The sequence below is a fragment of the Ipomoea nil genome, unplaced genomic scaffold (assembly GCF_001879475.1).
Source record: "Ipomoea nil cultivar Tokyo-kokei standard unplaced genomic scaffold, Asagao_1.1 scaffold1770, whole genome shotgun sequence".
Lineage (NCBI taxonomy): Eukaryota > Viridiplantae > Streptophyta > Magnoliopsida > Solanales > Convolvulaceae > Ipomoea > Ipomoea nil.
This window is the reverse complement of record NW_017618198.1, coordinates 3,499,720-3,519,080: the sequence shown is the minus strand read 5'-3', so window position 1 is coordinate 3,519,080 and position 19,361 is coordinate 3,499,720. Positions and strand designations below refer to the sequence as shown.

Sequence of the window (19,361 nt, the reverse complement as noted above, 5' to 3'; positions counted from 1 at the left end):
TTCAATAACTAGTATTTGAAAAAGAAGATTAATGTTTGAATCTTGGCAGTACATTGCCTAATTAAGATAGGTAATGATGTCATTTACAATATTAATAATTGAGAGATTCAATTTATTATTTAAAAAATTAATATTGTTTTTCCTTGACCTTTTTTTTTTTTTCCCTTCAAGGCATGCCTTGTACACAACAAATAAAACCTACTCATTATTGTATATATATATATAGTGTTTTGGCAATGAAACAAGCAAGGTAAGGAGGTCAAAACTACAAATTCAACACTAATGCAAATCAAATAAAATATCATAAGTAAGTCTAATAAATTAAATATTATACTCTCTAGCATACTTTTATTTAAAAAAGAAATAAACAATTTTAATTTGTTAAAACGTGAGATATTTCTTTCTTGTTCACATTTTATTAAAAATAGTATGTAGTTATATTATATGATGTGGTTAAAAAAAAAAAATCTTTTATATATCCTATAAAGATACATTCAACCATTTAATCCTATATATAATAAAGCCACATGGTCTTGTGAAAATTAAATGGTGATAATCAACATTTAATTTTCACAAGACCATAATAATATTGTTAATTATAATAACAATAATAATAATAATAATAATAATTGCAATAATAATAATGATAATATATATATATATATATATATATATATATATATATATATATTTATTTATTTATTTATTTATATTTCAATTTCTACTAGCAAATTATTGTGTGAACGATGATCCACATAATTGTATGGATCATGAATATCAAATACATTTTTAATATATTAAAAATACATTATTTTTATATTGAAAGTACCTTACATACATATATAATGTACCCTTAGTATATTTAAAATATACTTTTTATTGCATGCAACCCTAAAGTTCATAAGTTTGAAATTAATATATGGCATAGCTAGGCGGCCTAATATTTAAGATTGTTGATGTGCGTATTGAGGACTACGGAGACAAAGATGCGTTATTCGTGGATTTATCGGATACTATCCAACAACACTCTCCAACTTAATTGACGTGAAGTAGGCTTAGTAACATTAAGATTATATTTTCGAATTATTAGTTCTCATCTTTTATTGATTACACACTTAATTCGATAGTATTTGGAAGAAAAAATCAATGTTGGAACTAAGATTGTGATTTTGGTCTTTAAAGGTCAATTATATGTTGCTACATCTAGAGTTAGAAATCTCAAAGGTCTAAAAGTTTTGATCCGTGGTGACTCTAAAATTGTAATTCAATTACTATTGTAGTTTACTAAGTTCTTAAAAATTTGTAATATTAAATAGTATGTACTAAATTTTTAATATAGTTTAAGATTTGTAGTAATCACCCACCTTAAATATTATTTTAATTGTAAATATATTTATGTTCATAATTTTATCATAGGAATTCACACATAATAATTACGGAGTATTAAATAACAAAAATTTTATATATGAATAAACCTCATATAGGTTATATTTTTATAACATATTTTTCGTGCATCGCACGGGACAAATACTAGTTTATGTTAATAGATTAACATTTATAATTTAACATTCATTTATAACTTTATATAAAATCCTTACTAAAATAATATGTCATAATTTTATTAGATTTTAATTTTTAATTTAATATATTCCAAAATATCAAAAAATGAATGTTTTTCAAATTAAAAAAAAAAATCATTCTAAAAACATTTTTTTTTAAACATCATTCTAAAAACATGATAAACTAAACATGTTTGATTTTTCTTCTACTCTACCTTTCTTCTCAACCCCATCTCTTTCCTCTACTCTTTACTTGCACACTTCCTTCAATGATTTTTTATTTTTTTGGTCCAATAGTTTATATAGAGTACTTATCATGTTATCATTAATGAAATGTTTCCATAACAAATCCAATATCTTGGAATAACTCTTAAATGAAATGATAATACAACTGCATGATGATTCTATTCGCGTGGTAATGGTCTAAATTCTATTTTATCTAAAAACATAATAAATGTGAATGAAAATTATACCCTTGATTTATGTCCGTTTTTTTCCTTTAATTTTTTTGTACATTATGTTATAAAGGTTGTACATTAAAATATTTTGGACAAACATACCTTTACCGTTATAACTTTCGTTATCTTTTCCACTATTATTACCATGCACATGCATTCACCATATATTTCCTTATCTTCTTCATTAATAATAATATATAAACATTATATATTTGAGGTATATGTTAATTATTATATAAAATATAAATATCAAATTTATAAAAATGATTTACATTATTATTATTATTATTATTATTATTATTTAGAATAATTTAAATATTTAAAATTTAAATAAATTTAAAATTTTAATATAATGTATTAATATTGGACACCTAATTTTTGCACATCGCGCATAAAAAAATACTAGTCATATTAATAATAACTCATTTATGAAGTTAATTACAATATACTTTTGATTATTTAATTGTTATAGCATCTATATCAATAATTTTTTCACGATTTTTGAGAAAGAAAAAATCATGTATTATTTTTGAACAAATGCAGAGGGTGATTGTTTTGGGCATTTTACTCTTGCAAGTTCAAGATCTTTGTGGGGACCATCGCTCAGAGTGGAATAGGGAAGAGACGCGGAAAATCCGTGTGAAGGGCACTGCCCAGTGCCCGCACGCGCCATCTTGGCGTGTTTACTCTTGGGGTTTTTTTTTTTTTTTTTTTTTTTTCTCCTTCATCCTATTTTCTCTTTCTTTATTGACGCGGCAAAAACATCTAAAATACTTTACTATTGAGGATGTTCTTAGTTTATTTTATTTTAAAAAGTTTAGTCATTGATTTAAAATATTTTAATGCAAAAGCAAAAATGTAAGTTGTACAAAAGTACCAAACTATCCCCTAGTTTTATAGTAGTATAAAATAATCAGCAGAAGCAATTACAGTTCCATGCCAGTTCAGAGACATAAGCAGTACTAAAAGGGAGACCGGTAGGAAAGAGAGAGGAAGAGTAGGCGAGAGGGAGAGAGAAAGAGTAGGGGAGAGAGGAGAGAGAGGAGAGAGGAGAGAGAGAGAGGTATATACACACACATTAAAGGAGCATAGCCCCTCTTTTCCTTTCTTCCTTCGCTTCTCTTTTTCCTCTATTTCTCGGTGAAACACTCGGCCTTCTTCGTCTTCTGCTAAAGATAAACATGATTTCCTTAAGCGGGACCGCTTTTATGGTATTCCTGATCGACCCCGTTTCATATGCTTCAGTTTTGAGAACACCCATTTCCAAAAATTGGATTGCTTTGTGGGAAAGTTTGGATTTTTGGTCTGGGTTTCGCGTGATTTCTTGATTTTGTGGGTTGTGTTTTTTGCAGAACAACTCCCTGTCTGGGGTTTCGAAATGCTTGACTCAGTCACAGTCGCAGCGGAGGTTTTCAGCTCCGAAGGTTGTAGCCGCCGTCAGCTCCAACGGCAGACCCGGAGACCGGAATGCGAGCATCGTGATGGAGAGTGCTCTGAAGGAGGTGACGGAGTCAGTTCCCGTTGTGGAGAAGGAGGCCAAATCCACCGTCGCCGGCGGAGTTGGGGATTTCTACGGCGAGGATACTGCCACCGAGGATCAAGTGATTACCCCTTGGACTGTCTCTGTTGCGAGGTAAAATTGGTAAAAAGATCTAGTCTTTTTACGAGGTTTTGTTGTTTTCTAGTTTGTCCTTTTGATTTCAGTTCATTTCAATTTTGAAGGGTTCTTACTAAATTATATGCGATTCCATATTAGGGGTATTTTAATAAACTGATCTGCTGATTAGATTCTTGGAAATTTTCTTGTTCCCTCTATCTGATCTGAAACTTTTAAGTGATGTATGTACAATATCTGGACTTCTCTTAGGGCTTGGTTATCTGGTTATGCTTTGTGATTTGAGAAAAATATTCTGCTGTGTCTTCTTTATTCGAATCGAATGTTATACTTATATATATGGAGTAGCATCTGATATGATTACTCCTTTTCTGCTCAGTTTTAAAGATGCAGTTCTATGTTAGCAAAGCTGTTTGCCAGTTTACTCCCCTAGCCTGAAAGAAATGCCTCTTAGCTGTGTGTTCTTGATCGTTATGAGATAATAAAGTTTTCATTTTGATGCAGTGGATACACATTGTTGCGTGATCCGCACTACAATAAAGGTCTTGCCTTTAATCAGAAGGAAAGGGATGCCCACTACTTACGTGGTCTTCTTCCTCCCGTGGTTGTCAATCATGAGCTTCAGGTGATCTATAGCATATTTCTGTACTGCATAAATATTGGCAGAAAATAGGTATTGAGAATTATTCAAGAATTGTTTTGTCCTTTTTGCAGGTGAAAAAAATGATGCACAATCTCCGTCAATATGATCTACCATTGCAGAAGTACATGGCCATGATGGATCTCCAGGTAACACTTTGGAGTTTTGTTTCTAAGTTCCTTATTAGTACAGTATTGAAAATGTTTGTATCTATTCTCCCTTTGCCCTCTATCTTACTTTTTCTCTGTTTTCAGGAGATGAACGAAAAGCTTTTTTACAAGCTTCTGATTGACAATGTTGAGGAGCTTCTTCCAATTGTCTATACTCCGACTGTGGGTGAAGCATGCCAAAAATATGGAAGCATCTTCAGGCGTCCTCAGGGTCTTTTCATCAGTTTGAGAGAGAGGTAATTTTCACGACTTTACGGTCTATTTAGTTCCTCAAGTTATAGTGGCAAAGAACTGATTTTTGGAAGCATTCTCCAGGGGAAGAATTCTTGAAGTGATGAAGAATTGGCCCGAGAAAAAAATTCAGGTCATTGTTGTCACTGACGGGGAAAGAATTTTGGGTCTCGGTGACCTTGGTTGCCAGGTACATTAACTTTGTTCGGTTCTTGGAACTGACTCTTTTTTTGTTATCTGGAGCGAGACTCCTTTAATATATATCTGCTTAGTAGACGTGATTTTTTTAATTTTTTTTTTAAATGCTGAAATTAATAGATTGTAGAAATAATATTTTTACCAGGGCATGGGGATACCTGTAGGAAAGCTCTCATTGTATACTGCTCTTGGAGGCATTCGCCCTTCTGCTGTAAGTTTTTGTATTGCTAATATATCTGTTTATAAGTTCTTATAAGTTTTACTTCATACGAGCTTTTCGATTTATGTCATTTATTCCCTTTTTCTATTCAAGTTTTTTTTTTTTTTTTTTTGAAAAGTTTTCTATTAAGTTGATTATTCCCGTTTTATGGCAGCTTATAATGTATTTGCTTTTCTTTTCAGTGCTTGCCCGTAACCATTGATGTGGGGACAAACAATGAGAAGTTGTTAAACGATGAATTTTACATCGGGCTCAGACAAAGGAGAGCAACTGGACAGGTAAATAACTTGATTTCTAGTAGTCTTTGTTTATACATCTATATATTCCAAAGTGTTATCTTTTGTCCACGTGCTGAGACATAGTGTTTATGTACCCCTCACTAGGAATATGCTGAACTTTTCGACGAATTTATGACTGCTGTTAAGCAGATGTATGGGGAGAAAGTGCTTATTCAGGTTTGATTATTTTGCTCTTAATTGCGGATATGTTAATATTCCATTTACTTGGTACTAATTTTTTTGTCGTTCTGTAGTTTGAAGACTTCGCGAATCATAATGCTTTTGATCTTCTCGCAAAGTATGGCCCTAGTCACCTTGTTTTCAATGATGATATACAGGTGATTGGATGCCTTTTCCTTCTTAACTCCTCGGTTGTGTGTGTGTGTGTGTGGGCCCTACTTGAAAATGGTGCGGTATAAGTGCATTCTATAACGCCAATCTCCTTGTGATTATGTTCCAGGGGACAGCATCTGTGGTTCTTGCGGGGCTTATAGCAGCGCTAAAGAAAGTTGGGGGCACGTTGGCTGAGCAAACATTTTTATTCCTTGGGGCCGGAGAGGTATTTTTCTTAGCCATGGTTAGTCGGTTTTAGGATAAACTTAAAGTCTCGTCTTTAATTTCTTTGCTTGGTTCTATGATTAGGCGGGCACTGGCATTGCTGAACTCATTGCGCTCGAGATGTCAAAACAGGTTGGAACTTTATGACAATATCTGTCCGTTCGGGTTGTTCCAAATAGCTACTGGCAAATTGATAAATTTGTAATTAATTTTATGCGTGACTTATTTTATCCAGACGGGAGCCCCATTGGAAGAAACTCGGAAGAAAATTTGGCTGGTGGACTCCAAAGTATGCAAATTTACCATTCCAGATCTTTGTTTCTCTTCGAGTATTTCTTTATCCTTCCCGATGTTGAATCCCGTACTTCAATTTCCCTGTAGGGGCTGATTGTTAAGTCCCGGGTGGAATCACTTCAGCACTTTAAAAGGCCGTGGGCCCACGAACACGAGCCCGTAAAGGATCTTGTGGATGCAGTGAAGGTAAGGATTCTTTCTTGAATTCTTGTGATGTCTCGTGTAAAATAACAATAATAATGAGTTTTTGTTGTTTTGTCAGGCTATCAAGCCTACGGTCTTGATTGGATCTTCTGGAGCTGGAAGAACGTTCACGAAAGATGTTATTGGAGCTATGGCTTCCTTCAACGAGGTTTTCATTCTTCTCCTCTTTTACCGTTTCTTCGCTTTCTTTTCAGGGTTTCGTTCACCTAGAAATAATGAATTGAGATTGTTGCAGAAACCTATCGTTCTTGCTCTCTCGAACCCAACATCGCAGTCGGAGTGTACCGCGGAAGAGGCGTATACCTGGAGTGAGGTAGTTTTTGAATATCCGTTCATTTTGTTAACTCGGGCATTCGTTTTAAACATGTTTGATCATAGTCCCACGCCTTATTTTTCTTCAGGGCCGAGCTATATTTGCCAGTGGAAGCCCATTCCCCCCTTTCGAATACAAGGGGAGGACCCTTTTGTCCGGGCAGGCAAACAATGCATATATCTTCCCCGGGTTTGGTTTAGGACTCATAATTTCGGGTGCAATCCGTGTCCACGATGACATGCTTCTTGCGGCCTGTAAGTTGCTGGTTTTCTTTATTTGTGAGCTAAAGCTCGACATTTCCTTTACGGACGAGAAAATTGTTTTTCGTGCTGGATATATGAAAACCCACAAAGCCTTTGGCCTGAATTTTGATTCTAAAGTTTTATCCCTTTCTGTCTTTTTTCTATCGGGAACAGCGGAAGCTCTAGCTGCCGAGGTTACGCAAGAGAACTTCGATAAAGGACTCATATACCCTCCGTTTTCGAACATCAGAAAAATCTCGGCCCATATTGCCGCCAGAGTAGCCGCCAAAGCATATGAACTCGGTAAGTTAACAATCCCGTTCTAATATTTTAGTACAAATCCATACGCTAGTAGTACCTAAACGACGTGATTTCTTTGTTGGTTTTAAAGGTTTGGCCACTCGTCTACCACAACCCGAAAACCTGGTTGCTTATGCCGAGAGCTGCATGTACAGCCCTACTTACCGTAGCTATCGCTAAGCGGTTGGAAGATTTACTCTTTTTAAGATTTAGATAGTTAAGTCTTTATTTTATTTTTTTCTTCTTTTTACATTTTGAATATGTGGTTTTAATTATTGAAGTTGAGGGTGTTTTTAGGAGCAGGTTTAAGGTTAGATTGCAGAAATGTTGTGTGCTAGTGATGAACTGATGATGTTAAAAAAATAAGAAAGTTTTTTACTACTTGAAAACATATGTAGCTTAAAGAAATTAGAAGGATTGTTGAATCTCAAGTGAAGTTCTGCAAGTTTCAAATGTATACATTTATGAATGATTATTTTCATCCTCCACCTATCAAAAACATGGATTCTCAGCTCCCAAATAAAAACATGAAATTTTGCCCGTATGGGCTTAGCTCACTGGTTCAGTAGGTAGTATTTGAAAGAAGAGATCAATGTTTGAATATCGATGGTGGCAGTGTGAGGATTATGCCCAAAGTTGACAGATTTCTTATATGCACTGGTACTTGGCTCTGTCTATTAAGTTATCGTAATTTACTTCTTTTCAAATACTCTATCGGGTCGAAATGCAAGAGATCCTTGGAGTTGGAGATTTAACTTTTTGGGAGAATGAAAAAGATGAAACTCTTGTGCATTAATCTTAGTTACATACATCTCTTCAGAGGGCAGTTGTTGCGGTGAAGTTAGATTGGCATAGAAACTATAAACTTGCTCGGCTTACACCAATGCACTATATAATTGGAATTACAATTATTAACTTCGGTTATGGGAATCAATGCGGATATATTATAATGGAATTGCAATGATAGGTTTTTGGTTATTTATTGAGTTAATACCCAAAATTGTCCTCGACTATAGTGATTTTTTTTAATTTCGTCCTGAACAACTTTGGTGACCTAATATCGTCCCAGACTTTTGTGTTTCGCTCAATTTAGTCCTCCATTTGTTATTCCGTCAAATTGGTGTTAAATTAAGGGACAATTCAGTAATGTCAATATTGATCTCTCTTTACTTTCAACTTGTGAAGTGCGAAATTCCTCTTTCTTGTACGAATTACACCCAGATTACTCCCAGACCTGCAAATCTAATTTTATATTCGCAGTTTTAGGAGTAATTCGTAAAAAAAAAAAAAAAAGGGATTTTGCAGTTCACATGTCTATGAGTAAAGAGATGCCAATATTAAAATTACTGAATTGTCTATTTATTTAACACCAAATGGACAGAATAACAAATGAGGGACTAAATTGAGCAAAAACACAAAAAGTTTGGGACTAAATTGAGCGAAACACAAAAGTCTGGGACGATATTAGGTCACCAAAGTCGTTTAGGACGAAATTGAGAAAAAGCACTATAGTTGAGGACGATTTTGGGTATTAACTCGTTATTTATTGGAACGCGGTCAATTTAATACGTTAAAAATGTAATGTATAACATTTTAAGCACAATGTATAGATATGATGAAAATGCAATATATAATATTTTAAGCACAATGTATAAATCTATAAAATGACAAAATATCATAGCGATTGCTTAGATTTACACAATTTTTTTAAGACTCTCAAGGCATTAATTTAGATGAAAAATTTCGCTTAAAACTTGCTTCTAGTAGCATGATGAGAGTTTGATTCATGTCAGAATTTTACTACATGAACTCTTAAAGCTTGCTTCTAGTAGCATGATAGCATGATGAGAGTTGAAAAAAAAAATGTCAATATCAAAGTTTTGAGTGAAGGAGAAGTTAGGAGTAGAACTTGGGAGTTCAAGTATAGTATTTTCCTCTTGCCATGGGTATTGGGGTTTTGGGTTGAGTTCTTTGTGTGTGAAATTGTATAATTTGATGTTGATTGACATGGATTTGGGCCGATGGGTTTGGACCTTTAGAGCGGGTTAAATTATCTGATTTACCTTATGAGCTTGCATAGAACAGGTTCATAAGATCCCAGATATAGGGCTTGTTTGGTAAATGGCGGATCCACCAAAAAATTAGCGAATTTGCAATTTTGACGTTTTGACCAGAGTCAAAATGCCAAAAAAAAGTTATTAGTCAAAACGCCAAAAATGTCATTCGGTTCCTCAGTGGAAACACCAATTTTCAATTTGACGTTTTGAGAAAAGAACACATTATATTTATATTTATATATATAAAAAGCCTTGGTAACCAGAGCTTGGAGCCATTAAAGGCTCCTTCCTTAAATGAGCCTTTTAAGCTTCTCTCATAATGAGAGCAATGTTCCTCTTATATAGCGGAGGTCTTTGACACTCTCTCCACTCAAGTAACGATGTGAGATCAAAAGTGGTTTTTTTTTTTTTTTTTTAACTTGATTTTGCTTTATATTATAATTATTATTATTATTATTATTTTTATTATTGCTAATAGTAAAAAAGAATTTCACCAAATATTTTTTTACAAATCACTAATGCAATCCGTTGGTCAAACCCGTTAACACAATCTGCTATCCATTAACAGCTAGCACAATCTTGCCAAACCAGGCCATAATCCGGTAAAGTAAGAAATTAAAACCTATCTTATAAATTTTACTCCGTATTTTTTAAAGATAAAATTAGATAGTTGGGTGAAGGAATGTGGACAAGATACAGGGTTGAATTAAAATATTCACTGAACCTGGTCAAGCCCGCGCAAAGCTTTTTGTAATAAGCTGCTGCCCGCTCGCTGCACTGCTGCTCACCATCACTCCCATCAAACAGTAGTAGAAACCCAGATACAGCATTTTATTTTATAGTGCTTTGATGCACAACAACCCTAATTGAAGAAATCAAGAAACTGAGTAAATAGCTATGAGTGGAGATGGTGGTGGCGGAGGAGGGTGGAGAGATATGGGCAGCGTCGCCGTCCACATACTCACCGGCCGGTGGTTCATGTTCTTTAGCTGCCTCCTTCTCATGTCGGCTGCCGGAGGGACCTACATATTCGGGATCTTCTCCGAGGAGATCAAGACATCTTTAGGCTACGACCAGAAAACCTTAAACCTCGTAAGCTTCTTCAAGGAAATCGGGGCCAACGTCGGGATCATAGCCGGCCTGATTAACGAGGTTGCCCCGACGTGGCTGGTTCTCCTCGTCGGCGCCGCCATGAATTTCTCCGGCTACTTCTTTATCTGGCTGGGCGTCACCGGCCGGATAGCCCACCCCAGAGTTTGGTGGATTTGTTTGTCCATTTGCGTGGGCGCAAATTCCCAGACATTTGTTCACACCGGCGCCTTAGTTACTATGGTCAACAATTTCCCAGAATCACGGGGAATCGTGATAGGATTGTTGAAGGGCTATGTCGGGTTGAGTGGCGCGATAATGACGCAGTTGTACCATGCTCTGTACGGGAACGACGACAAGTCCTTGATTCTGTTGATCGCCTGGCTGCCGGCGGCGGTTTCCTGCGTTTTTCTGGGCACGGTTCGGACTATTAAGGTTGTTCGGCAGTCGAATGAGGTGAAGGTGTTCTACAATCTGTTGTTTGTGTCGCTTGGGCTTGCCGCGGTTCTCATGGCCGTAATCATCTTGCAAAATAGGATAGCTTTTAGCAGGACGGATTACGCCGTCACCGTTTCTGTGATCATCGTTTTGGTCTTTTCCCCGTTGGTGGTTGTGGTTAAAGAAGAGGTGAAGCTCTGGAGGAGGAGCAAGAACCCACACTCTCACCCTTTCACGGTCAAAACGCCAGAAACCAAAGCCGCACCACCACTGCAGTTGCAGCAGGTAAAAACCGTTTCAAAATAAGCTCTTATTTTAAGATATTAGTTTAGCCAATTATTAGTAGTTTCAAAATTGCCAATTATTTCAATCATTTTAGAACTATTTGGGCTGAAACAATATTGAGCAAATACCAATTTTGGTCCCACGAGTATTAGCAAAATGACAATTTTAGTCCACATGTTTAATTCCTACCAATTTTCATCCTCGACTATTACTTTAGTACCAATTTTCATCCACGACTATTGTTTTAGTGCCAAAATTCATCACGCCAGTCACACATTTGTTTAAAATATGTCGAAATATGAAATTATTAAGGGTATTTTCGTCATTTTAAAATTAAGATCCCAATTTGAGCATGAATAAAAAGATTTAAGCCCTAAGATCTATCGCGATTTACAATTTTTCTCCTCAAATTAAAGTAGGATGATGAGGAGAACTGCCAATTGGGATTGATCTTAGGGCTTACATCCCTTTATTCATGCTCAAATTAGAGTCTTAAGTTGAAAATGACAAAAATACCCTTAAAATTTTTAGATTTCGACATGTCTTGGATGGTGGGGTGACCGACGTGATGAATTTTGGTACTAAAATAATAGTCGTGGATGAAAATTGGTACTAAAACAATAGTCGTGGGATGAAAATTGGTAGAAATTAAACATGTGGACCAAAACCGTCATTTTGTTAATACTCGTGGGACCAAAATTGGTATTTGCTCAAACAATATTCCACACTGGAGCATGTAAAAAGTGTTTCAAAATAAACTCTTATTTTAAGCTATTAGCTTCAAATAAGCTGTAAGCTTTGCCAAGTCTGTCCTTATACATAAATTTCATTGATTATATTTCGGATTAAAATTGACATCTCTAGTTGCAGGCCAGGTCGAATCATGTATGGTATAAAAATGTGTTTACGCCACCGGAGAGAGGGGAGGATTACACGATCCCACAGGCGGTTTTCAGCATTGATATGCTGGTTTTATTCGTGGTGACGATGACCGGCGCCGGAGGGACCTTGACGGCGATGGATAATTTAGGCCAAATCGGCAAGTCCTTAGGCTACCCAGACCGGTACATCACCACATTCGTGTCGCTAGTCAGCATATGGGGCTATTTAGGGAGAGTAGTCTCCGGGTTTTGCTCTGAAATCTTCCTAGCCAAATACAAATTCCCCCGCCCATTAATGCTCACACTAGTCCTCCTCCTCTCCTGCTCCGGCCATCTTCTCATCGCTTTTGGGGTCCCAAATTCTATCTACGCCGCCTCGATTCTTATCGGGTTTTGCTTCGGAGCACTGTGGCCGCTCATATTCTCAATCATCTCGGAACTATTTGGGCTGAAACACTACTCCACACTGGTCAGTTTTGGCGGCGCCGCCAGCCCGGTGGGATCCTACATATTCAACGTTAGGGTGGCTGGAGTTTTGTACGACAATGAAGGTTTGAAGCAGATGGCTAGAAAGGGGATGAGCCGGAAGGCCGGAGAGGATTTAACGTGCGACGGCGTGGAGTGTTTCAAGGTGGCGTTTATCATCATCGCCGCTGCTACATTGGGAGGATGCATACTTTCGTTGATCTTGGTAGCTAGAACAAGAAAATTTTACCGTGGGGATATATACAAGAAATTCAGGGAACAAGCTCAGGTGGAGGATGGCCCCTGAGAATCGAAGATGAATGGGTTGGATCATCGAAGCTAGAGGTGATGACCATGAAAATTAAGCATAATTGGATTACCCATTTTTTATTCTTTTTAAAAGAACTTGTAATTGATTTTTAGAATAAGTTCAAATTTAATTGATAAGATTGCTAAGCATGATATTAAGTTGAAAAGTTTGATGGTATTAAGCTATTCGTTATATTCATATTAATGCAAATATGCAATACTTACTTAATTTTAAAAATGAGGCGGTGTTATATATTACATTTGTAAATTGTAATGCACTTGATTGGTTGGGCATTCGACGTGACCTTAGCCTATTTGAGTTCGAGATTCTAAGACGCGTAGATGTACCCATTTTTGGAAATGACACAGGCAATCAATTTTGTAATTAATGCATATGATTTGCGAGATTTATTTTCCTAATATAGGCTGAGTACCATAATTTATTAGGTTTGAGCTATATAAGTATCATGGAAAAAGGTTCATAAAGGGCTTGAAATATTATTCAAACAGAGCAAGAACAATATTTTGTTCTATCCCAAATGGCCAATTATTGTGTGGACCATGAATATATCAGGTATATTTTTAATATATTAAAAGTACATTAGTTTTGTATTGAAGGAACATTATATAAAATAATGTACTTTTAGTGTATTAAAAATGTACTTTCAAAAATGTACCCTTAGTATCATTAGCGCCTTTCATGCAGATTGAGCAAAATGCACATTATGTGTTTCAATTTTACCAAAATCCTAAAGCATTGACCCCATTAATTTCACCATTTACCTACATAGTAGATCCCAAATTTACTTCGATGAGTATCATCGTGATAAAAATGGTTTAGATGAGGAGAGAAAGATAAGACATTGGGCCCAATTGGCCAATTCGAGCATGATATGAGGATATAGCTAAGAGCATCCATAGTAGTTTAACTCCGATCAAAATTGAATTTTTTTAAAAAAAAATAGTGCATAGTGGCTAGGGGTGGGAATAGGCCAGGCCCCTTGTAGGGGCCTATGTCCTGGCCTAATTAAAGCCTAGTTAGGCCTAGCTCGTTTAGTAAAAAGGCCAGGCTTGAACCAATTTCAAAGCCTATTAAACTAAACAGGTCAGAGCTATATATACCAGGCTCGGCCTTCAGGCCTACAAGCCTGGCCTATATATATATATATATATATATATATATACCAATATTTGTATATTTACAATAAACTCCAAGTATATATTATTTAGATATACTAAAGTTTTTAAAACATGTAGACTTTAATAGGCTAAGGTAGGACATACTTTGAAGCCGGCCAGAGCCTAACAAAAAGGCTACATACAGGCTTAAGCCCAGGCCTAAGCTTTAGATTTTCGTAACAGGCCCAAGCCTATTTCCACCCCTAGTAGTGGCAATGCATATGTAGTTCCCCTTTCTTTCCTCTCAATAAGACTTCAAAGGGCTTAGAAATGTTATCTATTATAAAGAGGGAAAAAATAGGTTCCAAAACCAATGTGGGACAACAAGTGAGTAGAAAGCCTTCTTTGAATGAATTCTCAACAATTGCCCACACATTCGAAAAGAAAGTTGAAAAAATAACGTCTAAGCAATACCTAAAAGCTGATCTTGATGTCAGTGTTTAAGATCTTAAAGTGACATTGAGTAATTTTCTTCTGAGAGCGGTTTGAATCTTGAACTCACCGATTAGATAAATTTTGAATTGTAATGCACACATCAACTCTAATAGTAGCAGGTTCTATGAAAGTTAATCTCTTTGACTCCTTATGACTCCGGTCCCTTAGTACTCAACTATGATAAGTCTATCTCAACATAGACCACCCTTTCAAGGCTACAGAGCGATTAAGGTCGTTTTATTTTCACATATTTTGTGGAAGTCTTTCTATGATTTCGTTTGACCACAAAAGTGGTATCCATCATGAATTCCTTAGTACTTACTCCACTAGTTTTAAACCCATTTCCCATGGTATTTCAACGATGACCTTTTGTCAAAGGATATGCAATATTCCTCTTAGACCTCACATACTCCATTGTGATTATATCATTCACAGTCCACTACTGTACAGACTCATGTCTGGCTCTTATGTGTGCGTGTTCTATTTCCATTGTAGACACTATTTTTTTGCAACACAGATAACAGTTTGTGAATCATAATGTATAGTCATAGAAGAAGTTGGACACTTCCACAATGACACGTCTGCCAATAGACTTCTTAGCCACTCAGCTTCTTGGCTTACTAGATCAAGTGCTATGAACTCTACTTCCATATTTGATCTAGCTATGCACAATTGTTTTGTCGAATTCCACGATGTAGCCGTTCCGCACATAGTAAACACATATCTACTAGTGGAGCTGACATCATCACCGTCATTGACCTAGTTTGCATATAACATAGAACCCTTCCATTACCGCTGGGAATCCTACATAGTGAAGACCCCAATCCATGGTGCCTTTGAGGTACCAAGCACTTGATTTAGTGCATCCTAGTGTGTATCACTTGGGTTGTGAATATAACAATTGAGTCTATTCACTGCAAAAACAAAATCAGGTCTAGTATAATTCATAAAAAACATTAGGCTCTCGATTATTTTTGCATATTCTTCTTGAGATACACCTAGCTATCTCTAAAATTTTTGACAATTTTATACTTATTAAATCATATAGGGTTTTAGCCGGGGTTACATAAAAACTATTGAACTTCTTTAATAGTTTCTCTGTATAATGACTTTGTGACAGATGGTTACCGTTTGACAATTTTTGTAACTTTTACCCCAAGTATATCATTAACTTCAGTCATAAGTATTACACTTTTCTTCACAAGTATTCTCATAAGTATTACAATTTTTTTAATAAGTAACTCTTCACCACCTAATATTATATTTTTTAATTCAAAAGTATCACATTTTTCTCGTAAGTATTACACTTTATCTCATAAGTAACAATCAATCAATTTATTAATGATAAGTATACACTTTTTCTCATAATTAGTTGTTCAACCCTTAATATGACGAATTACATTTTAAATCAAAAATATTATATTTTTTCTCAAAAATATTACATTTTCTATCTTATAAGTAACAAATAATATATTCCTTATTAGTAATATATTTTCGTATTATATTTCTATATTTACTCTGCTCGTATCAAGATAAACAACGGCAAAGATAACAAAAGATAAACATTATATAAATCAATTTTTTTTTGCTTCGTTTAACAAGGATTGAAGATATTGTCGTGTCTTGAATCTGGACAGATTCTTGTGGGAAGGGGATATGTAAGATATTCCAATTATACACGCACTTGTGACTCATAAAATTATGGCCTATATTCATAAATTTAGACTCCGATCATCTTCTTCAATTCTTCTATTCTAGAGAAGGAAAATACAGATTATTAGGTTCAAAATGCCGGAAAGTTTCTTCGCCCAATTTGAAATCCCGCAAAAGAAGCGATTTGACGGAAAACCCTTTCCGGCAGTGTTGTCGCCGAACCCAAACGTGTCGTCTACTACAAGCTTCCCGGTTGCGATTAAGGAGCAAAAGCCATGGCTGGACGCTCTTCTTCATCAATCTGGGGCTATTCTCTTCAAAGGCTTTCCAGTCAACTCGGCCTCTGACTTCAACGACGTCGTTGAGGCCTTCGGCTACGAGGAACTGCCCTACGTCGGCGGCGCCGCCCCTCGGACCAACGTTGTCGGCCGTGTTTTCACTGCAAATGAATCCCCTCCCGATCAGAAGATCCCTTTCCACCATGAAATGGCTCAGGTACTTTATTCAATTAACCCGATTCCTCTGAAATTCTAAATTTACTGCAACTATTCCCAAATTCAATCATACTTATTTCTGAAATTCTAAATTTGCTGTAGTTTTAAAAATAACAATGAGATTGTTAGTTGTTAAGTATTCAAAACAACATATTTGTATGATGCAGGTTCCAGAGTATCCATCAAAATTGTTTTTTTACTGTGAAGTAGAACCTGGAAGTTCAGGGGAAACACCCATAGTTCTTAGTCATGTTGTGTATGAGAAGATGAAAAGCAAGTATCCCGAGTTCGTTGAAAGACTGGAGGAGCATGGGTTAATCTACATTAGGGTTTTGGGTGAAGAAGACAACCCTTTATCCCCCATCGGCCGAGGTTGGAAGTCCACATTCTTGACCTCAGACAAGAGTGTTGCTGAGGAAAGGTAAACAACATTGTTTAACAACATTGTTACCCCATTTTGATTTGTAAAGAATGAGGCAAAATGAGATGAATGAAAGTATACTAAAATGGAAGAGATTTGGAAAATCAATCAAATGGAATTGTTGTTTGTTGTCATGCTGGCACGGGCTTGACTCTGATACCAAATTGAAGAATATGTTCAATCTTAACTAAAAGGCTTTGATCTGGCTCTGATACTAAATTGAAGCATGTGCCCTAAACTGATAGTTGGATTGCACATTAATGGTTATAGCTCAACATGCTCAAACAAAGTCAAGAACATTAACAATGACCATTGAGTTGTTTATCTTGTGCTGTTGTTCTTTGAAATGCAAGGCGGCATTTGTTGTTCCCTCGCCACTTGCCATTGACAATCCTCCTCGAGGAGTAGTACATTATATTGCTTTTGATAATGTTTGACAGGGCTGCGAAGTTGGGGATGAAGCTGGAATGGCTCGATGATGGTGGAGTGAAAACAGTTATGGGGCCAATACCGGCTATTAAGGTGGACAAAACTAGGCAGAGGAAGATATGGTTCAACAGCATGGTGGCTGCATATACTGGCTGGGAAGATGCGCGAAACGACCCAAAGAAGGCAGTCACTTTCGGGGATGGAAAGCCTTTGCCTGCTGAAATCATACACGACTGCCTAGCCATCTTGGAAGAGGAAAGTGTTGCGGTTCCATGGAAGAAAGGCGATGTTCTGCTGATTGACAATATGGCAGTTCTTCATGCTCGAAAACCATTCCTCCCTCCTCGTCGTGTTCTAGCCTCACTGTGCAAGTGATAGAAGCATTAGACACTGGGAATTTGCAATGTACAACATTGTTTGTATTACAAAGTGAGGCATGTATCTATATCAGGATAACATTATCAGTGCTTTTAGAAATGCAAGATACTTTGTATTGCTTGCTCTGGAAGAATAAAACTGGATTTCATTGAGAATGGAACTTATAACTTTATGATTAACAATTTGAACAATTTGGTTGGGGTTACCCCTATTTGTGCAACACATTTTAAAATTGACACTATATAATTGAAAATTCAAAAAAGAAGAAGGTAGAATTAAGTAAAATATGATATGAGGCAAATTATATCGTGGACCTGGTCCATAATGGATTATGAATCGAGCTTCTAAACAACATTATTTTGTTTAATGAAAAGAAACGGCATTCGTTTCGCGCCGTTCCGCAAAAAGTAACTTTGTTTTTCAGTTTCATTGTGTATACACTACAGTTTCATTTCAACAAAACTACAGTTTCATTTCGATATAACTATAGTTTCAATTGATATTTACATACTCAAATATGTGAAAATGATATTTAATTTTATTTTATATATACATTATAGTTTCATTAAAACACAACTTATACATTATCATTTCGATATAACTACAGTTTCATTGCACAATGTACACTCAAATATGTGAAATGTTATTCAGTTTCATTTTATATACACTGCAATTTCAATTCAACACAACTGCAGTTTCATTTCAATTCAATTGCAGTTTCATTTGATAATATAAAAATAATACGTAAGGCAGTGTCAGGTTAAACACATTGTAGTTTCAGTTGGTAATTAATACACCAAATATGCGCACTGCGTTAATATAACGGCGTCGTTTTTGGACCGCGGTCCACAATATAATTGCTGATGATATGAAGTTAAAAAATCCATTGGACCTTATGGTATTTGTGATGTGATTCACACAGAGGTTAATTCCAAGCCCATTGGCGGTGCGGTCAGCATGGCAAATGGCAATCTCAATTATTATTACATGGACCATGGTCCATACAATTGTGTGGACCATAAATCAAAAGTACATTTTTAATATACTAAGCGTATATTATTTTTGTACGTAAGGTAACTTTTTGAAAGTACATTTTTAATATACTGAGGGTACATTATTTTATATAATGTACCTTCAGTACAAAAATAATGTACTTTTAATATATTAAAAATGTACTTGATATTTATGGTCCACACAATAATTTGCCTGGCACTCCCCTGTCATGCATGATTTTGTTTCGTTCTCACGTGTTAACAATCGAAGCCCGACTAGCTTGAAAGGAGTGTTGCACAAATCGGCCCAGGCGCCAGGAGCCCTTAGGTTGAAGCGATTTCAGCTTTAGGCGGCTTTTAGTCGCCTGACCGACTAACCGAGTAACCGGTCGACTAGGCACCCTAAACGTTGCCCCAGCCGAATTGAGTGCTTAACTCGACCGAGTTGGCGCTTAACTCAGCCAAGTGGTTTTTTTGCTACTCGGCTACTCCTCTTTTATATTTCTCTAGGCATATACTCAACTAACCATATAACATATGCAATTGACTAGTTTGAGGGATTATAACCGTCTAACA

The 19,361-nt window shown here is 36.0% G+C and overlaps 3 protein-coding genes across 3 annotated transcripts; all 3 read left to right on the top strand.

The window, feature by feature from the left end:
• The first annotated feature begins 2,958 nt into the window (after nt 1-2,958).
• Nucleotides 2,959-7,761, top strand: LOC109192477 (NADP-dependent malic enzyme, chloroplastic-like). Its single transcript, XM_019343133.1, has 19 exons — nt 2,959-3,228; nt 3,370-3,650; nt 4,137-4,257; nt 4,347-4,421; nt 4,527-4,678; nt 4,758-4,863; nt 5,017-5,082; nt 5,274-5,369; nt 5,475-5,546; nt 5,624-5,707; nt 5,830-5,928; nt 6,012-6,059; nt 6,163-6,216; nt 6,309-6,407; nt 6,484-6,573; nt 6,661-6,738; nt 6,827-6,992; nt 7,155-7,283; nt 7,372-7,761. Exons 1-19 carry the CDS (start codon nt 3,199-3,201, stop codon nt 7,458-7,460), a joined length of 1,935 nt encoding a protein of 644 aa, XP_019198678.1. The 5' UTR covers nt 2,959-3,198; the 3' UTR covers nt 7,461-7,761.
• Nucleotides 7,762-10,070: 2,309 nt separating this feature from the next.
• LOC109192478 lies at nt 10,071-12,825 on the top strand. Its single transcript, XM_019343134.1, has 2 exons — nt 10,071-11,149; nt 12,014-12,825. Exons 1-2 carry the CDS (start codon nt 10,235-10,237, stop codon nt 12,800-12,802), a joined length of 1,704 nt encoding a protein of 567 aa, XP_019198679.1. The 5' UTR covers nt 10,071-10,234; the 3' UTR covers nt 12,803-12,825.
• Nucleotides 12,826-16,046: 3,221 nt separating this feature from the next.
• On the top strand, nt 16,047-17,957 carry LOC109192479 (clavaminate synthase-like protein At3g21360). The gene is made up of 3 exons (XM_019343136.1): nt 16,047-16,566; nt 16,733-16,986; nt 17,427-17,957. The coding sequence occupies exons 1-3, from the start codon at nt 16,207-16,209 to the stop codon at nt 17,788-17,790; spliced, it is 978 nt and encodes a 325-aa protein (XP_019198681.1). The 5' UTR covers nt 16,047-16,206; the 3' UTR covers nt 17,791-17,957.
• Nucleotides 17,958-19,361: the final 1,404 nt, after the last annotated feature.